The 19,323-nt window shown below is 41.0% G+C and overlaps 1 protein-coding gene across 1 annotated transcript in view; it reads right to left on the bottom strand.

Annotated features, from left to right (window-relative positions):
• tbck (TBC1 domain containing kinase) overlaps positions 1–19,236 on the bottom strand; it is a 35,265-nt gene extending 16,029 nt beyond the window's left edge. The window contains exons 1-22 of the mRNA XM_062387528.1: positions 19,097–19,236; positions 18,142–18,354; positions 17,722–17,794; positions 17,289–17,403; positions 17,095–17,168; positions 16,410–16,551; positions 16,224–16,284; positions 16,074–16,135; positions 15,795–15,856; positions 15,326–15,474; positions 14,781–14,919; positions 14,521–14,620; positions 13,993–14,042; positions 13,734–13,863; positions 13,072–13,170; positions 12,919–12,981; positions 12,706–12,832; positions 12,473–12,523; positions 12,300–12,383; positions 9,934–10,019; positions 8,177–8,213; positions 3,482–3,643 (exon numbers count right to left, since the gene is read on the bottom strand). Of these exons, the coding sequence (XP_062243512.1) occupies positions 3,482–3,643; positions 8,177–8,213; positions 9,934–10,019; positions 12,300–12,383; positions 12,473–12,523; positions 12,706–12,832; positions 12,919–12,981; positions 13,072–13,170; positions 13,734–13,863; positions 13,993–14,042; positions 14,521–14,620; positions 14,781–14,919; positions 15,326–15,474; positions 15,795–15,856; positions 16,074–16,135; positions 16,224–16,284; positions 16,410–16,551; positions 17,095–17,168; positions 17,289–17,403; positions 17,722–17,794; positions 18,142–18,334 (2,059 nt within the window). The 5' untranslated portion in view covers positions 18,335–18,354; positions 19,097–19,236. The remainder of the gene's footprint in view (positions 1–3,481; positions 3,644–8,176; positions 8,214–9,933; positions 10,020–12,299; positions 12,384–12,472; positions 12,524–12,705; positions 12,833–12,918; positions 12,982–13,071; positions 13,171–13,733; positions 13,864–13,992; positions 14,043–14,520; positions 14,621–14,780; positions 14,920–15,325; positions 15,475–15,794; positions 15,857–16,073; positions 16,136–16,223; positions 16,285–16,409; positions 16,552–17,094; positions 17,169–17,288; positions 17,404–17,721; positions 17,795–18,141; positions 18,355–19,096) is intronic.
• Positions 19,237–19,323: the final 87 nt, after the last annotated feature.

The following is a 19,323-nucleotide window of genomic DNA, read 5'->3' on the forward strand; positions in this document are numbered from 1 at the left end:
TCATGATATATATATTTTTTTAACGCATGCGCACAAGGACCTTACAATATACCCACAATTCCGACCACTCTGCACTAGTCGCCGCTCTAATGCAGTCAGGCGGCAGCTGCCATTCAAACAAACAATTAACTTGGATAATTCTGATGAACCTGAGAACTTTCTGGATGGGAAGATCGTGTTCCAAAAAAACAAAGATCGAACATTCAACTAAACCAAGGTGATATGTACACTCTGTGGGAAGAAGTTATCGTTTCACAGTAGTAATACCAGCCTTAAGTACCAACGCAACGCGAAGCATGCAAGGGGCGTTCAAGTGCAAAGCGCCAAACCAGCTTCACTCGCAGGACACAAAAGATGTTTGCCTCACCAACTGGCTAAAGAATGATTAGCTAAGAGGACCTTTAGAGGCATTACATTGTGTCATGGTGTGGTTAACGGTTGTTTGACAAAAAATATAAAAAAATTCAACCATCCCATAAAAAGAATTGCTAAGAAGTTCAAATAATTTCTGTTTGATTTAAAAAAGAAAAGAAACAAGTTTAATTCAACCATACAATGGCTAAGAAGCCCGAATTCTGTTTAGGATGAAGATTATATTAATGTTCCATATGGAATAGCAAAAAGACATTGTTTTGTTTAATTATGATTATTAACAGAAGACATGTTAAATATATATATCCGTCTTTTGTCATAAATTGTTTGTTTTCACAAAAATATATACAGAGAAATTGGTAATGTGATTAATCATGATTAATCCATAGAAACCTGTGATTAATTTGATTAAAAATGTTAATCATTTCATAGGCCTAATTTATATCAATCATCTGTTAAGGTTTAGGGTGGGAAAAAGTCTGAAGCCATACTAGCAGCTTTGTGAGGCTCAGCGAATGATGACTGCCCCTGGTGGTTGGCTACAGACTAGATAATGAATCTCCCCTCCTTTAAGTTAGTTGATATGACATGGATCCACATATAAAGTTAAAATACATGTTAATTTTTTTTTCCGAAATGGTCACTGTCCTAGTTTAGCATGTAAGCATAATCACATTTGTTAATCAACCCTAATTAAAAAAAAAAAAAAAATTCAGTTTCATATTCTCATTATCATGAGTATCTATAAGAAATTACATTTACTGTTTGTTGAGAAATAACAATCCGGACCAAGGTGGTGGCCAAACTGACAGCCCTGAAATTACCATCCTCAGAGTCATGCTGCCAACACAGCTTAAAGGATATAATAAATAAACTCCACACATTTCACACTAACAAGCACAAAGAAGTAAGACCTCTACTGCCATTTAGCAAAGGTGATAAATGCTGTGTTGATCGGTTTGGTACTGGCAGCTAAGTCTGCGTCTACAACAAGTTAAATTAAACTATTCGAGTGTGGGGCAGAACATGGCTGGAATCTTAAGTAAACAAGCCCTGTTTGAGGTCACTCTACAGCCCAGAATTCATTCCTAATATAGTTCTGGCGACTGCCAGATTCTACACTGTAACTACCCAGGTATACACAAGCTGCGATAATGAGGCTGGCAGTGATACACAGAAAAAAGCTGGCAGAGGCTGCCACTCTCAGGAAACCTTGCCAAAGAAGCTGACAGCAGCTCTAGGCCAACATATTTTACCTTTATAAGGAGAACTGGCTGTCCTTTCCCCTTCCGCCTCAATCACATGAACCTGTTGGTTTCGGGCAGTAAAGCACAGTGAAGTATGGCAACATTGAATCTGGGCAGGAGGGGAGGCTGCCGGCCTTAGTTTACAGAGTGCCTCAGCAATCCCTTTTGGACAAATCGTCCCAGCTGTTGGTTTTAAAAACCCCAAAGTCATTCTGAATCCAAGCTAGAAAAAAGACGGATGAGCTGTATTTGGAAATAGAGTTTTAAAGGAAATTGTGAGAGCTATACCCGCAGCAAGGACATTCTGAAGACATACATAATGAATGCTGCTCTCAGATTTTATGTCACCAATACTTTGCTGAAGGAGTCGCTTTGTGAACAGGAGCAGTAAAGTGGCCACAGATTAAGAGTCTTCACTCTGTACGGCATATAAAGTCGACAAAAATAGCAAATTCCATCAGGCAATGTGTCAGCGTCTGCCGAGACCATGTTGAAAATCATTTGGACCGGGAGACAGTATATTAAGAGTACTTAAGAAATATATGTAACCAACAGAGCCAAGCTAATAAACCTGCCTTTCCATCAACCGCGTATGATTAGAATCAACCCTCTGAGTTCCTCGTCTGTGTCGGCCCTCCTCCTGACTCCTATTTAGGAGAGGAGGCAGAATAATTCCTCTTGCCAGTAATGCACTGAAACCTGCAGGGATTAACAACCAAACTGCTGAGTTAAAAGACTTTATTTGAGTATCTGCCCCCCCCCCAAAAAAACACACACACACACACACACACACCTCTGCTCTTCCCACATCACAACATCCGTTCTGCACTAAACTGATATTTCTCTAAAGTGGTCTAATGAGAAGTTAAATAACTATAATATATAATGCGTTTAATAATGTGTGAAAAAAATACTCGTAGTGGATAACCCGTTGCTATTTCCCACCACCACCTTACATTTTTGCAGTTTTTAACACAAATTAACACACAATTATGCTCATATTCAGGTTGATAATTCAAATTTGATCACTTTCCTCATAGTGTCCATTGCTGCAGCTCCTCTTTTCAGCCTCTGACTGAAATACATGCTCCTGTCTCTTTGGGCTTTTTACAGAAAAAGCATAATAAGTCTTCTTTAATGATTCATAGCCAAACAGCCCTTGCAGGCTAAAGATGGAGCTGGAGCTCTGAAAATAGGATGAGTAATGAAAACACTGGAGGACCGTAGAGGTTGTGATTTCACTGGGAGACAATTCCCAGGGCGCAGCGGTTGACTGCTTTACAGATGCACGGCCGAGTGTGGCCCCCCTAGAGCACATCAAGGAGGGAGTGTGTCTGTGTAGGAGTGCAGAGCTGCCTGCTTGAGGATATCATTAACTCGTACACATCAGCTCAGTACTTGGAGGCATTGTCTGTGTTGTGTACGGATGGACAACCTTCAAACCAGGTCTAACGCAGTGGTTTTCACTTGTTTAAAACTACAGATGAACTATAGCTAAAAGCACAGTACGTAGACCTTTTGTTAATTATCAAAGAACATTACAAAACACAACTGAAAAGAATACAAATATTAAATCGCGATACCGATATATCAGCCGACATATTAGACCTGATGTCTTATATGTCGTCATCAAACCGTAATATATGAAGATATGTAATTGAGGCCTGATAACATATATATACAACATATTTTTTACTTAAGAAACATAAAACTTTTAACTCTGTAAAATAAAAGTTTTCATATTGCCTGACATCAGCAAACGTAAACACTCACACCGATATGTCTCTTATTGGCCAATATTGTCAGCCAATATCAGTCGGGCTATAATAGACAAAGGTGTAAATACCAGCTCATATTCTCACCTGGCAGGTCAGAAAAGAGTAGAATGCACTCGTTGAAGCCATTAGCCAGGAGACGATCCCTGAGTTGTTGGAGAATAGCCACACCGATGCAGAAGGGGAAAGAGGAGTTGCCCAGGAGCAGCGTGTCCCACAGGTGGAAGATCTTGTGCAGTGGAAACACATCTGCAAAATGTGAAGGAAATCAATACAAGAAAGGAACTTTACAAAATCACTGAAAACAACAGTGCCTAAAAAGACAAATCACTCCAGGGACACACAACAGGATCCTGCAGGCAGGACAAAAGCTTTCAACATGGAGACAGTGACAAATGGGGCATCAGTTTATACATTATGATTTCTGATTTTCATGTGCATAGCGCATTTACTTAACGTGGCTCTGTGGTTGCGAAATGGCAAGCTCGTAAGCAAAATTGTGCTCTGGCGAGTTTGCCTGAAGGGATATTTGGCGCGGGGGAGGCAGTGGGGAAATATTTTACGTGGGTTTTGTTGTTGAAAAACGACAGGAAGAGCATTTAGGGGCCGAGGAGCTTTGGAGCGAGAAACCTGTGCAGGTTATTGGAGCCAAATAAAACCACATCCTGATAATACGTCCCACTGCAGATATTATTTCATTCAGATCACTTTCAGCATTTAAAATTGTAATTGAGATTCATGTATGACAACTAGCGCTGCCCACCTGTTTATATCATGTCAGGGATTGTAAGCGTGGATGCTCGGCAGGAGACGGGTGTGGGGGCGGATTGTGGCTGAATTGAGGCAGACTGAGAGAGCAGGAGTGGTGAGAAAATGCCTCAGAGGGTCCGCACCACATTAGCAGTCAGCAGTCACACTGGTGCATGTGAGTGACAGGCAATGTGTGTGTGTCTGTGTGCGTGTGTGTGTGTGTCTGTCTGTCTATCTGTCTATATGTGAATGGAAGATGACCCTCCAACCTTGTCTCATATTGGATTGGAGACATTAGCAGTCAGAGAGACGCACCTCCTGAATACTGGACTCACACACTGCCTCAGGGGGAGGATAAGGGGTAAAAGGGTCACACCTCACACCCTTTACCCCGGGAGTAGTCTCTCTGTGTGTGTGTGTGTGTGTGTGTGTGTGTGTGTGTGTATGTGTGTGTGTGTGTGTGTGTGAAAGAGAGAGATAATGTTTTAAACTAAAGAATGAAAATGATCTGCAAAGTGCAGGGTTCAGATAAATCGATGGATGGAGTACTTGAAGAGTAAGTTGGCTCTAATTAATGTAGATCACACGTATTTTCTCTGTTAGGGACTGCAGACTAAGGCAAAGTCCTAATGAATCTTTCCAAAATTACATCAAGAAGGCAAAAGTTATTCAAACAGTTGTGATGGGGGCTGCACCATAGAGGTTAATAACATATGATTTAATTTGCTACAATGATCTGTGACCCCTTTTAATGTGCTCATATTTCAGAGCTCCCACTGTGCTCAGCGGAGAGATAAAAGTGTAATGCTGCCATCAGCTGCCAAAGTGCACCAGCCAAAACTAAATCTCTCATGCAGCACAGAAAGTGAGTTGCTGGAATCTGCAATATTCCGTTGTATATAGATTCAAGAACAAAGGCCTGGTAATCTTTCTTATTCAAGAGTTTTCAGAAAACTAAACAGGAATTAGAAACCACATGACTCCCACCACCCGACATATTTAATCAAATAGTTCGACCAAAAAACTAAAACAAATTTACATTTAACATCTCCCTAAACATGCCAGACTTTTAAAAATCTAAACCCATCATTTATTCTCTTAGATATGTGATGAAAATGTTCAAAATCGCCAGATCTCCCAAAAACATGAATGGGTTTCAGAGCCGTAGTAAAGGACTCTTTTAGAGAAGTGCATGTGTATGTCTCTGACATCCTACCCTTTTCAAAACACCTCAATTTTTATTTTACCAACTAATCCAGCGAATATTCTCAGTAACAGCCACCTCTTCAATTCCAGAGAAGTGCTCTGAATGATTTACTTGACTATTGACAAATCTGTTGCAATCCAAGCCAGATAGCATGAAACCTGTTTGTGACACTCAACTTCCTTTACCGCCAACACACAAGGATCCAGAGAGGCTTAGCCTGACTTCTTCTACTCTGAGGGCACATGTAGATAAAAAATGTCAATCTCATGGTTGAATGTACTTATTGTAAGTCACTTTGGATAAAAGCGTCAGCTAAATGATATGAAATGTAATAATATAATAATGTACACCTAGTATGACTTTTACACTATATTAAAAAATATCTTAAACAAAAGGTGGCTACTTTGAAGAATCTAAAATCTAAAACATACTCTGGTTTGTTTAACACTTTTTTGTTTACCATATAATTCCATATGTGTTCCTTGATAGTTTTGTTGTCTTCAATATTAATCTGCAATGTAGAAAGAAATACAATTAAAGAAAAACCATTGAATGAGAAGGTGTGTCCAAACTTTTGACTGGTACTGTATATGGGATGAGTATGTGACTGAGGACCAGTTTATTATTTTTGGTGTTAAGTAAATGTACTATCATGATTCTTGCTGTTCTGGGTTTTTACCCTCATAGTTCAATGCACTTTATGTAAGTCGCTTTGGATAAAAGTGTTGAGTGTTTTAATGGAATACTGAGAAAGTTTAATAACAACAATAGGAAAATTGAAGTTCAAATTATGAGGCATGGTATACAATGTTATTCATTATAGCACACTAGCTTACATAAGGGAAATCTATATAAGCTACAATTTCAGTTAGTTCCTTATGGAAAAAGGGGTTACCTCTGCACCACTGAGTGAAACTATCCTGATATGCACTTGTCAAGGTCACAGCATTGTCATTTACATTTGAAAGCTTCCCCCAGGCCTCGGAGCAGGGGGGTCAACTGCCACATTCTTAGGCTCGGAAAACTGCCAGAAACTGGGACCCATCAGCAATACCAGGCAGTTCCAGGCATTCTCTGTGAAAAGCTGTGAAATTCCACCGAAAATCTGGTGTGAACCTAACTGACACAAATTGTTTTCATGCAAGGTCTTGTTAAAGCAGCCACCCCTACAATTCCAGAGAAGTGCTATTACTATAATGACCATTTACAAATCTGTTGTAGCCCCACCCAGACAGCAAGGAAGCTGTTTGTGACACACCATTCAACATTCCTTAACGCCAAGATTGCTGCAACAACTAGATCGTGTAGATAAAATGGTCACTTATTGTAAGTCGCTTTGGATAAAAGTATCAGCTAAATGATATGAAAGACAATGTAATGTATACCTACTATGTATTTTACACTGTATTAAAAATATATCTTAAGCACATTTGGGTTGTTATTCCACATAGACAGTTTGAGAGAGTCACTACTTAGATGCAGAGAATTTAACAGACTGGTCCAAAGGGAGCACTATAATAAGCCAGTACAGATCTGTTTAGTCACAGAGAAGTGACAGTTGGACCATTGTCCAGGACACCTTCATCACCCAGGACCTGAACTGGGAGCTGTGATCAGCTGCAACAGGCCTTCTCTCCAGAATCTCTCAAAGATTGTGGCAGACCCCTCTCACCCTGGACATGGACTTTTAGAGCATCTTCCCTTTGGCAGGAGTCTGCGGGCAATCAGGACTAAAACCTCAAGCCATATTAACTGTTTTTCCTCTCAAGACTGCAGTTGACCTCATCAACAAGGCCTGGTCCCTATGTGACTCTGCACTTTCACTTCCCGTGGCAAATAAAGGTTTCTACTTTGCCCAATCCAGTCTCTTGTGTTTACTAGTCTGTCTCTAGTATTGCATAATCTCTGCCCTAATGCTTATAGTATTTTTCCTTTTGTTATTATTTTTTTTTTCATACTTGCACAAGTACATTTTACAATATAACATTACAATTACAATATAAAGTCCGTCATCTATTTGTGAGAGCTCTTTTTCCGTTTTTTGATTTTAAAGCTTCATATACATAAAACTATTAACTCTGTACATGAATGTGTCATTGTCTTGTTTCTCATGTATCCTGATATATGATTTACTGTGCATGTGATAACTGCGCAGTCATCCACTGATGTAGACCATAGGGTGTAGATAAAGATGAAGGACGTGTCTCAAAATCTTCCCCATCCGTAAACCACCTAGGGGGAAATATTAATTTGACACGCACTTCGACTTTTTCTGTGGTCAATGTCCCATCTGCAAATACGGAGGAGGTTAACATTTTATACTGCAGCCATCAACCAGGCCGTGATCGAGACCTCCTGGCTTCACTTTTGGGCAGCAGTCATGTCGTCCATCTTTATATACAGTCTATGATATAGACGTTATGATGTATTTGGAAGTCTTGGGAACACTTAGTGAATCGTAACCGAGTTATTTTCTAGTTTTTCAAAATATCTAAGATGTTTGCAGCTGCATCTTGATGATGTGATTTTTACTTTTTATTATTCACATGAATAAATATTTCAGATAAATAAAGATGAGCTGGTAAAAAATCTGAAGACTGAACGTTTGAGTCTTTTGCCCTCAGCAATAGAAATAATTACCAGCTGGAATAAAGGTCGACATGAGAAAACAACACACACAGAGACAGAACGTGTCCATGCTGGAGCAGATGACCTTTTCAGCCTCTTTTATCGCTGCTCTAACTCAAAATACCCTCTGAAAAGTTTGGGATTGTGCTCCGTGCTGCATAGCATCCACACTGTGAGTACAAGGAGAAGCTACTTACGTGTAAACATCGTCAGGAACCATGGAATCGCATAAAGCTGCCCGGAAAAGAGGGAAAAAAGAACGTTTTATATAAAAATGTGTGTGTAATATTCGGTTTGTCATACACAGAAAGGGCATTAAAGAGTTAACAGCTTTGGTTCAGTTATTAGTCAGCAGAGAGAAAACAAACAATACATTTTATTGTGTCAATCTTGTCATCCCTCCTTCCTCTCCGTTCCACATTTGTCCAGGAGGTCATGCAGAGACAACAGGCACACACACACACACACACACAGACAACCGTACACACGCACTCCATCAATAACCACCTGCTCCAACACCTGGCAATTGATGGTCACTGCCGCTGCGGCTCTGTAACACTCCGGAGAAGCTATAACTGCAGCTCCTCTCAGCCACTTAACTGACAGCTAATTGCAGGGGAGCTGGGGACTGTTCAGTCAACCTCCTCGGCGGCCGGGAGTGATGAGCAGGAGAGCAAGCCGCCGCGCTCCCGAGTTCCAGCCTCAATCTTAACAGCTGTGCAGCAGCACTGCAAGTCCGGCCAGATTGGATTAGTGTAGGTGTAAATGGCAGACCCGGGAGAGGAGAGGTGGCCAAATTGAAAATGGCCTGAATTAGACCACTGGCTACATCCAATCCGACTGTGCCTGTGGCATCACTGGAGCGCAGACCTCGAACGCCACAACATGTCCGCCTGACTACTCTGTGATTTTGCATGCTTGTATAAGATCTTTCTGAAATATGAAGCTTGCCACGTTTTGATATGCATACATGTGAATTAAAAATCCATTTCACACTACAGAGATATTTGATCTTTTAGGGCAGACAGATGTTATTGCCTGAGTGAAACAACAGTTCAGAGTGCTCTATGAAGTTCACACAGGAAAAAGGGGATTAAAGGTCTGTAAAGTCTAATTACTGGGATTGACATCAAGCTTGAAAGCTGTGTCAACAAAGCTTGTACAATATTATCCTGGCCTAGCAATAAAAACAGGCATAAGAAGTTTCCTTTCCTTGTTGTATTGTAAACCCAGCAAGTGTCAAGTCAGCATCATAGGACCATGATTTACCCTGAAGAGCCAACCTAGGCTACATACACATTTTAGCAACAAGCATGTATCTTCGCTAAATATCTTTTTTTTTTTTTTAAATTATAACAGACAGGCAGCCACTTCAGAAAAAGGAGCTGAGGCATCAGAAACTGCGAGGCGCAGGAGGGTTAGCGATAAAGACCCCACTTTTTCATTGTGTGACGTCCCAGTAGCCGGTGGACGGCCGACACACATTCATCAGCACACTAACTGAAACCCGAGAGAGACAATGGAGACTTTAACCTTGTCACTGTCGGAGCAGAGCTGTGGGAGGGAAAGCGAAGGGCAGCGAGAGGTGGCACAGAGTAAGAAAAATAAGGTAAGTGTGGCAGAGGACAATCATTAAGTGTGCCCGGCAGACATTAGTCGTTGTATAAATCATCACTGCTGGAGTATAGGGAGAACTTGACCCTGGCCACAGATTCTGGACAGGAGGGTGCAGGATAAAAAAATATCAATGACAATGTAAGGTGTACACATTGATCTATGGATGGGCTTTTACTCTGCCACTGGTGCGGAGCGAGAAACTGGAAGAATTCCCGGCCAACTCTGACTTCCCATTAAAGGTAAACTGGCAATTAAAGACGTGATGCCCGAATGTGTGTCCTCCGATAATGTGTATTGTTGTCGGTGGGACAGGGCACGTGCACTCTTGATTACTTACGTCTGGAATGAAGCCAATCTCATTTAGATGGTTGCTGAGCTCCGGGTCATGGAAGGCAATCATTTGGGAGAAGACCGTCAGGTACTCTGAATCAGGCAAAAGGGCAAAAAGGGCAAGATGGATTCTACTGGGCAGCTTGTGCACTAACACCTGAAAGAAAGTGGTGTCAACCAAAGACTTAAGAAAAACAAAGAACAAGGTATTGGAAAAAAAATAAAATAAACATACACAAACTTAGCAAATAAATTATGATTTAAAGCAACACCATGCAACGTTTTTTGAACTTAAAATTGCAGTTTCAAAATTAGTTGGATGGTTCACTTGTGCATTTGGAAATAAGGAAAATGGTGTCACTTTCACTCCCTCTCTTCTGCCTGAGTGTCTGTTTCCTTCTCAGGTACAATCTCCTGTGAGAAGCGTGTAACTATAATCAGGCCAAGTATAAGTTTGAACTGTGGATCAGTTCATCAGACTTAGATGCCGAGAGTTTGGTGTATTTGTAACAGTGGGAGATCCTCTGGTTCAGGAAACTGGGAAACATTGGTAATAGCCAGTCCTGTCGACACACTGGTAGACTTTGTATTTTCTCTACACGTAAACCCCTAAATCGCTCACAGACTTAATCACCACGTGTGGCTGCAGAGGGCGCTGTTGCTCAGTAAAAGTGACAGTGTTGCTTTAAAGCTGGGGCTTGAAAACCCCGAAAAGCTAGCAAGTACACTAGATCCCACACCTCCACCAAACACTGACCACTGACTTGACATGCATACATTCTTTTTAAGCTATCCGTGCAGACCTCCCTTAATTGTACTGGCATTAAACGAGCTGGTCATAACACTAGACATAAGATTTAAGATATATAAGATGACCAAGTGTTTCAGAAATAACCTTTCCTTTAATAAACCAGCAGGTGGTTAGATGTGCGTTATTAAATTGGACATTCCATGACTGGAACGCTGCAGACAGAGCACTCCTTATCCACTGTGCAACCTTGGAAACCAACTACTGTACATGTCAAAAGGAGACTCCTGCAGCTTAATGTCGTGCTAATGCCATTCCTCACACTGTTAGTCAACAACAGAGCTCCGACCAGACAGATAAACATTAGCTAGCTCTCCAGGGCATCTAAGCAGTGGAAAGAAATGATAATAGCCACCTTCCCCACAGAGTTGAAGAGGTGTATGGCCTGGTGGTTTGTCAGTCAAGTAGGAATTGCTTTTGACATTTCTCTGCGGGCTTTTGCGGTTTCATTTGTTTCCCCATCTCTCAATGACGTGGCTCAGCTGCAAACTCCATTAAATCAGACTGAAATTAGTTTTCGCAGCTTCGAAACAACATGGAGGCGAAATTTAATCAACAGTGAGCTTACGGCCTGATGCTCTGTGCCAGCAGATGTTAATTTGTTTTTGAACTTAGCTGAATGCTCTGACCATGTTTAATACTTATTACTTAACTCGCGGTGGCAGTTGAATGCATTAGCTCAACAACACTGGAAGACTGAAGTGGAAAGAAGTGATATAGAAGAGGGAAGCAGAGTGTTTCAATTATATTGCAATCAGAAGCAACAAAAAAAAAAGCTGTTGAGTTCACAGAAATGTGACACATTTAACTCCTGACACTTAACTGAAGTTTTCAGGAGGGGAACACCAATGTCTGAGTGTGTTATTCTGCACATTTCCTGGAAATTTTCTTGACAGCCCCCTGATAACATTTCTGAGAATTCTACATGAAAGTTAACAGTGAGCGAGTAGGCACGTTGATGACACTTCTAAAACAGGACATACTGGGAGAATACAAATGTCAAGAGATTCAAGTGCTTTTACTCTGAATAAAAATGTGATTTCAAGCTTGGAATTCTATATTTTTGCCCCCCCACCCCCCTTTATTTACCAGAAAAACTGACTTAAAATGTCATTTTTTCCACAATCTGTACAATTTTTAAACATGCACAAGGATTAGGATGTCTCGCTGGTCTGAAACAAAATCTGCCTCTGTCAATCCAGAACGGTTTAAGGTGCAATGTAAGCGTTGGTTGTGTCTCGTTAATGGTTTTTCTTATCTTGATGTGTGAAAAATGCAATGTGATCATTTCTGCAACCAGTTCACACACGGGGACAATAAAGAATACGTCACTGTCCAGCCTCTGCTGCTATACCCAACTGCAACCCCCACCTGAATAATTCAGACATTTTCCTGTTGTAGTGAATGCGTCTGACCCGGATAAACTCCTGAAGTGTTCTTCATATGTGGAAGGCAAACCCCAGAAAATGTCCGGAAGCAATTTTCTGGACATTCTCTGGGGTCCATGACTGAAAACAGCTACTGTGACTTAAGCTAAACCCACACACAAGTCGCATATATCTCACCTTGAATAACATGAGAGTTGTCCTTCAGGAAAAAGTTGTACAAGTATTTGGGGATGAACGCAGACATGCAGGCATATGCCAGGGCTGTGAAGAGTGTGACATAATCATGAAGTCAGAGTTAAGCAGCAATAGGCAGTACCAGAACTAAGCTGCAGCATGTATCAGTGTTTTACCTTCATTGTTGAAATTCAAATATAGGAATGGAGCACAGAGTGAATCCAGACCTGTAACAAAAAGAAAATCAGAACAGCTGCTGTCGAGCCACATAGATGTACCTGGAGGATGAGGAGTTTACGGGATGGGACATGATCACCATCTAGTGTTCAGTCCTACGAAGCACAGTACAGAGCTGTACAAAAGGAACCGACTGGGGGACAGTAACAGATTTGACAGGAGAGACACTGACCCTGCCAGTAGACCAGGTCAGGGTGGGAAACCACCCAGGCTTTCAACACGCGTCGGAACTTGATGTGACCCTGAGGAGATGACAGCAGCTCGTCATACTGGTGGCAGCGTGGGATGTCCACCTCAATCTGCAACAAGAACACACAAACAGACAAAATGTTTGAGATGTAACCTTAAACAATTGTTAATACGTGAATAAAGAGAAAACAGTTACCTGTCTGTCAGTAGGAATGGGAGTATCCTTGTCTGTGGTTTCATATTTGGCTTGAATATCTCCCTGTGTGAAAACAAGAAGGATGAGTGTCCAGATAAAACAAAGTTAAAACCATTCACTATCTCAACTTATAACCATATTCTCGTCTTCTACCTCAATGCCCAGGAGTGCAGCCCACGCCAATCCTCGAACCAGAGGGGGAATATCCACTCTGGCCTCTTTCCACACCAGGTTCTTCTTGTAAGGATACGCCTGATGACAAAACAAAGAAAGTATCACCCAGCTTTTCATTCAACAATTATCTGTTTAGACTAGAGGCTGTTTAGAAAGCTGCTCAGTTTTTAGTACATTTGTGACATTGAATATGCAGAAAGGGAAACTCCACTAGTGGAATCAATCACATTTTTAATGGGTTTACTAGCGTATACCCCCTAATTCTGGTATAAAGGAGAAATAAGATTAGTTTTAAATATGACTCCTAATTGGTCGAGTTCATGTATCAGCAGTACCTCGATACGCAAGATAGCGCCACCTGCATTTGGGATATTGTGACTACATTTTTGTACAGAGACGGAAGAAGAAGAGAAGGAAGTGGAGACGCATCGTCCATCTTCATATACAGCCTATGATTTAGATAATAATTATTATGAATACAGGTAAATGTGATATGACTTAAGACAAGCACCAGGTTCTACCACTTTTTGTTTATTTTCCAATTAGAGCGAGTGCAATTCTTCATGTGTGTCTTACACACTTGTGTCTTCAAGTATGTGCATGTGTGTGTGTGCATGCGTGAATTTGTGTGGAGTCCTGACCTTGAGCAGCCTGTCAAAGAGGATGATGCGGATGAGTTGGTACTCGGTGTCTCTCTCTCGGATGATGAGTGGCAGTGTGACGGTGGTCGACAGCTCATTGCTGCTGTTGGACTGGGACAGGCTCGACTGTCTGAGGGAGGGAGAAGTGAAGGGAATATGACATTACCCGAGTCAAAACAAAATGATCGGCCGGCGTGAAAACTGGTGACAGGGGGAAGAGAGGAATGTCGACAGGCGGTTCAGGATTGAGATTGCTTACTCGTCTTCCAGCAGAGGGTAATAGGCTTCTCCTGCCACATCCTTCAGTCTCTGGATAAGACAGAGAGGAGCTCATCTTAAAAATACGAATGCACTCGTGAAAATGCAAATGAGCATGTCGTTAATGAAGTAGTATTTTCCCTTAGTACAATGTTTTGCTAAGAAATGAGGAGAATTGTAATTTGATTATTAGGTTTAGGGACAGAGAGGAAAAAAACCCATCTTGATTAATCTATTGATCAAGTAATTATTTGGGTCTAACAATTGGTCAATGGTCTCCATGTCTCTTGTTGATTGTTGTAGTCTCTGTTGCTAAATGTGGTTTGTTGTACAATTTATTTATTTAAAGTGAATTGATTTCTATACTGATGCATTTCTTGTGTTGTAATGTAATTCAGGGCGTCCTCCTACCAAATCCTGTGCTTTCTTCTATAATTAGCTTTAAAACAAAGTAGTGGATGGAGAGTGTGAATAAATATATACACAATACCTTAATTAACACAATATTGGACATATTTTTTCGTCTTACATTTCTGAGCTGGCACAGAGAGAGTGTCACTGTCGTGTCGTCCAGCAAGAAACTTCGATCCCTCCCCTGACCAAATGATTCACCGTCTTCCAGGACAAAACTAGAACAGAGAAATGAGAGTACATTGGTTAGGAAATTAACTAGAGCATATGTGTGTGTGTGTGTGTGTGTGTGTGTGTGTGTGTGTGTGTGGGTGTGTGTGTGTGTGTGTGTGTGTGTGTGTGTGTGTGTGTGTGTGTGTGTGTGCGTGTGTGATGTACTTTGGCAGTGTGCAGATTGGAGGTTTGGACTGTATGATCTCCTTATTGGTCAGCTCCTTCTCCAGGTCTCCTCCAGCCAGACACCACAGATGGTAAACCTCATCTATGGCCCGCTCTGACAGATAGTCGTCATCGTCATCTAACAGCGGGCACACAAAACAGTAAACACCTCCCCACAAACACAGGAGGCGCTGTAACATGTACCAGCCACAGAATGATTTTCATTTTCTGATGCTGTTAAATGTTGGGCAGGATTAACCTACAGCATGTTTCACAGGTTATAGAATGGAACAAATTAAATGATATGCAAGTTATTGTAACAATACAGTCAAAAACAAAAAAGGTTATTTGAGGTAACCAAAACATCTTCAATATCAAAGACAATTATCACAGAGGTGGGTTTTTACAGCAGATGTTTTGACTCTTGTCTGCCATTATTACTAATAATGGCAGTATTAGCTAAAGCTTCTTCAAGATAATCCAGTTTTAAGGAAACTGTATGTTAGAGGTGATCACTGTGCATGTTGGATGTATTTGGCACAGACCTTTGCAAAGGTCACTGATGTCGTCTGGGAGCTCCAGATGAGCACAGCGGAGGGAGGAGGAGAAGAGGCTGACAGGCTTCTGGAAGGGCGTGTAGAGGCACGAGACCCCAGCGAAAGCAGGGTCTACCAGAAGCTCTGCAGGGGTTGGCCTGAAGCATTCACAACGTCATCATGGTCAAAAATCTGACTATCAGAAATCCCTAACTGTGCCTTTCAGGTGTAGCTGTGTAAAAACTTGATACATTTTTATCCTAAACCTTTAGTCACTCAAGGTCTTGAAAGCCGTCACAGTTTCAGCCAATAACTTGAATCTGTTTGTTTTGGTATCATTTCACTCGTCGCCTGAATCCTCTCTGACGCACAAGCTGCAGAGAGGACTGCTCCGTAACGTGCATGACCAAAGTGTTTTGGAAACTAAATGGCCAATCTCCTCCGACAGGATATGATGTCCACCACAGAGTGGATTTACCTTTTGGATGGAAGAAAGGTCAAGCATTTCCTTAATAACTCCAGAACGTCCTCAGGCAGCTCCTGCAGAAATGAGGTAATTGGCTAGAGTTACACACAAAATATATAAATAGATGCTATTCTATCTTCCAATAATCTCAAAAATGAAAGATAGATTGAAAGTGTTTTAGCAAAACGAACAGACACAGATATACTTAGAGACAAATAATCCTTTAGCTTTAAAGGATCCTTTAACTTTAACAGACCTTATATATATATAAATATATAATTTTTTACTAACCTTAATTGTATCAAGGCAACCATGTTCCTCGGCAAGGACAGTGACAATGTCGTCCATGCAACCTGAGAATGACAACACAACAGCATAAGCCTAATTGAGCTTAAGAGCATATTGCTCTGTACTTCAAAAAAGTATGCCCCCCCCACTTACCCAAGGTTAGAATGAATTTGAGTCTCTCGCTTATATCAATATTCTGCAGCAGGCGTCTGCCCTGTAACAGGTTCAAAGCATTAGACTTTAAGGTGAAATCTATCCATACAGCACGAGTTGTGAGTTAAAAAAACATAACATTATAACAGTTGTGTATTAATAAAGAAATTTATGAATGACTCTTACTGCACACAATTCAAAAAGCAACACCCCGAGAGACCAGACATCAGTCTTGGGTCCTGACGGCAGAGGAGTTTCATCACGAGAATGGTCACTGGGGTGGAAAGAGCCCTGAGCGATCACCTCTGGTGCAAGGTATGATGGGTACCTGAGGTCGAGATCCCAGGGCAGATAAGAACATCACTTTGTAAGCCTCTGAATAAGACTTATTGTAGATATCTAGTTTCCTCTAGTAATTTAAACTGTGCTCTTCATATCTCTGGGCATTAGTTGAACTATGCTCAGTTAATTCTCAAAACAATCCACACAACACAGCACATTTTCCATCCAGATGTCCTGTGTTGGAAACAGTGGGCATGTGCGATGTTCTCTCTTTTCAATTTGCAGAAGGATATTACACACAGATACTCGGTAGAACACAAAGGCCTTTGGATTAGGATAAAAGCCCAACAATCGGTTACAGTTCTTCAACCAGGAAACTATTTTGATGCCTTAAAACCTGGTTTCTATGAAAAATGATGGGCAATTATGGTTCAATTTTAAGGCCATTTGCCTGGGGAACATCAAACAGATACCAGTGAACCTTTGACCCTGAACCGGCAGCTGGCATAGCTCAGTCAAACCAGTTGAAGTGTTCCAGAGGAGCAGTAATGAACCATTCTCAGTGATAAATGAGGAGAAGAGGACGTACCCAATGGGGAAATCTACATCGGCTCCATGATCAGTCATGTGGTAAAGGCCAAACTTTGCCAGCTTGACATTCCCCTACAAAGAAAAGATCCATCTTAGAATGACACTGCAGCATTTGGGTGATCGCTCTATTTCTTTTCAGCTGCAGAGACATTCAGAAAAACACAAAACAGCAAAATTGGATGGAGACGATACCTTGCAGTCCATCAGGACGTTGTGTGCACTGAGGGCCCTGTGCACCATACTGTGTTTGTTCATAAACTCCAGACCTTCAAGGACCTCGAAGGCGATCTGCAGCACCTTCTCTGGGCTAACAAAAACAAACACAAAAAAACACAAACAAACACAAACACACACAAAGATAAGCATATGTAAAATCTTTTTGAGGGTCTGGTAATTACTAGGTTAGAGTAGAGATACGTAAATATATACATTTTAACTATTTAGGGAGTGGAAACTCAGCAAACTGTTGATATACGTTTATGCAATCCTATGTCGGGCCGCTATAAACAACATTGTTTATCAACAATAGGAGGTTTAACTTTAATTGTTCAACAGAAAAAGTAAAGGTACTTCAGCTTTTTCACATTTGCTAAATAGTTGAGAGGATTTGTAATGACAATCTCACCTGACAGTCTTCCGCTGTTTTTGGAAATCGCTTAAACTGCTTTCATAGTGCTCAGCAACAACAATCAGTCGTTCTAAAGAACAAGAAGAAGAAACGTAAATAAGCAAATGCAACTGCAAACATTTATTGATATTAAGGATGTGTGTTTTTCAAGGTACCGTCTAATACTTAATATCCGATTTTTTGTTTACTCTTTTATCTATTTAAGATTTATGTAACTTATTTTATTTGTATTGTTATATATTAAGGCACTGGCCTCATTAAAATTGATATTTTCTTACCTCATTTATTTAGATATGTTCCATGAAAGTACAAATCATGGGACATAGTTTTACAAAACTAAAAAATGAACTACTACATAAAGTTATGACATGGAACAATGTTGTATGCAATATGATTTGAAAAGACAGAAAGTCGTACCGTGTTTCCCTCTGGAGATGTCAACATACTGGCACAGTCTGGGGTGAGTGACGGTCTTGAGGATCTGAAAGCGTCCTAGGATTTTGATGGAGTTGGGGGTGAGGGGGAGGCCATTGCTCCCACAGACATCATGAGGGAGAGCAGAGGCAAAGAAGGTGAAGGCCCCCAGCTGAGCATCTCTGAGGGGCCTCATCCTGCCGCTGGTTTGATGCACTGAGAATTGGAGAGACAATGTATGGATGAAATGTGATAATATAGATGAATTTGAGTGAGAGGAGTATTGGAAACAGCATCCTCAGATCTCACTTTTAGCTAAACATAACTATTTGCATATTAGTTCCCATTTGCCAATTACTTTAATAGGCTACGTATAACACACTGATCATATGATTCCATAAGTAAGCCTCTTATTGTGAAATGTACCTATATTCCCCTGCTGGCCACCGACCTCTCTGCAATGTTCCTATAGCAGTGCCCTTTACTCCATCACATTTAGTTATACCCACAATATTCTGTCTGTAGAGAAAGGTAGATAATGTTTAAGGTTTTAAAATGTTCGCTTTGCCTCGTGTTGTCTAGTTTACATTTTGTCTCTATAGTTGTATCTAACTGTTGTAATAAGCACATGTTCCCGACATGGGATAGATAAGGTTTATATTATATTATATTGTATTATATCATATATTCCGCGCTGTTAGTTAAAGCTTGTAGATTTGTTGACGTTCTCTGAGATCAAACACAACCATTCGAGCAGGTGTCATATTAACACTGTCGTTGTAATTAAACAGTATATGCATCATATGGTTGAGATGTGCTGCAATCTCATGAACAAGCGAAAATACTGTATGGTTAAAACCCAGTGGTTGAACCCATCCTGAGTCTGTGGTCGAGTGATGAACACAAATGCCTTATTACAAATGATCTCATGTGCATCACCCATGAAAGATGTACTCACGGTCAACAGGAAGTCTGCCAACGCGTCCGCAGCATGAGCCTGGGATAAAAAACACTTTTCAAGATGTATTCTTTAATGAAATCCTTTCCTGCCTCTGTGAGAGGAAACAGCTGAGAGAACGTGACCCACGTGACGTCACAACAGCGCGACAATGTGGTGCGCGAAGGACGATTAATAAAAATGGATTAAAATGCTCGGATCGGTCAAAAATATACTTCACCAAATAG

This window comes from Platichthys flesus, chromosome 5 (assembly GCF_949316205.1).
Source record: "Platichthys flesus chromosome 5, fPlaFle2.1, whole genome shotgun sequence".
Taxonomy (NCBI): Eukaryota; Metazoa; Chordata; class Actinopteri; order Pleuronectiformes; family Pleuronectidae; genus Platichthys; species Platichthys flesus.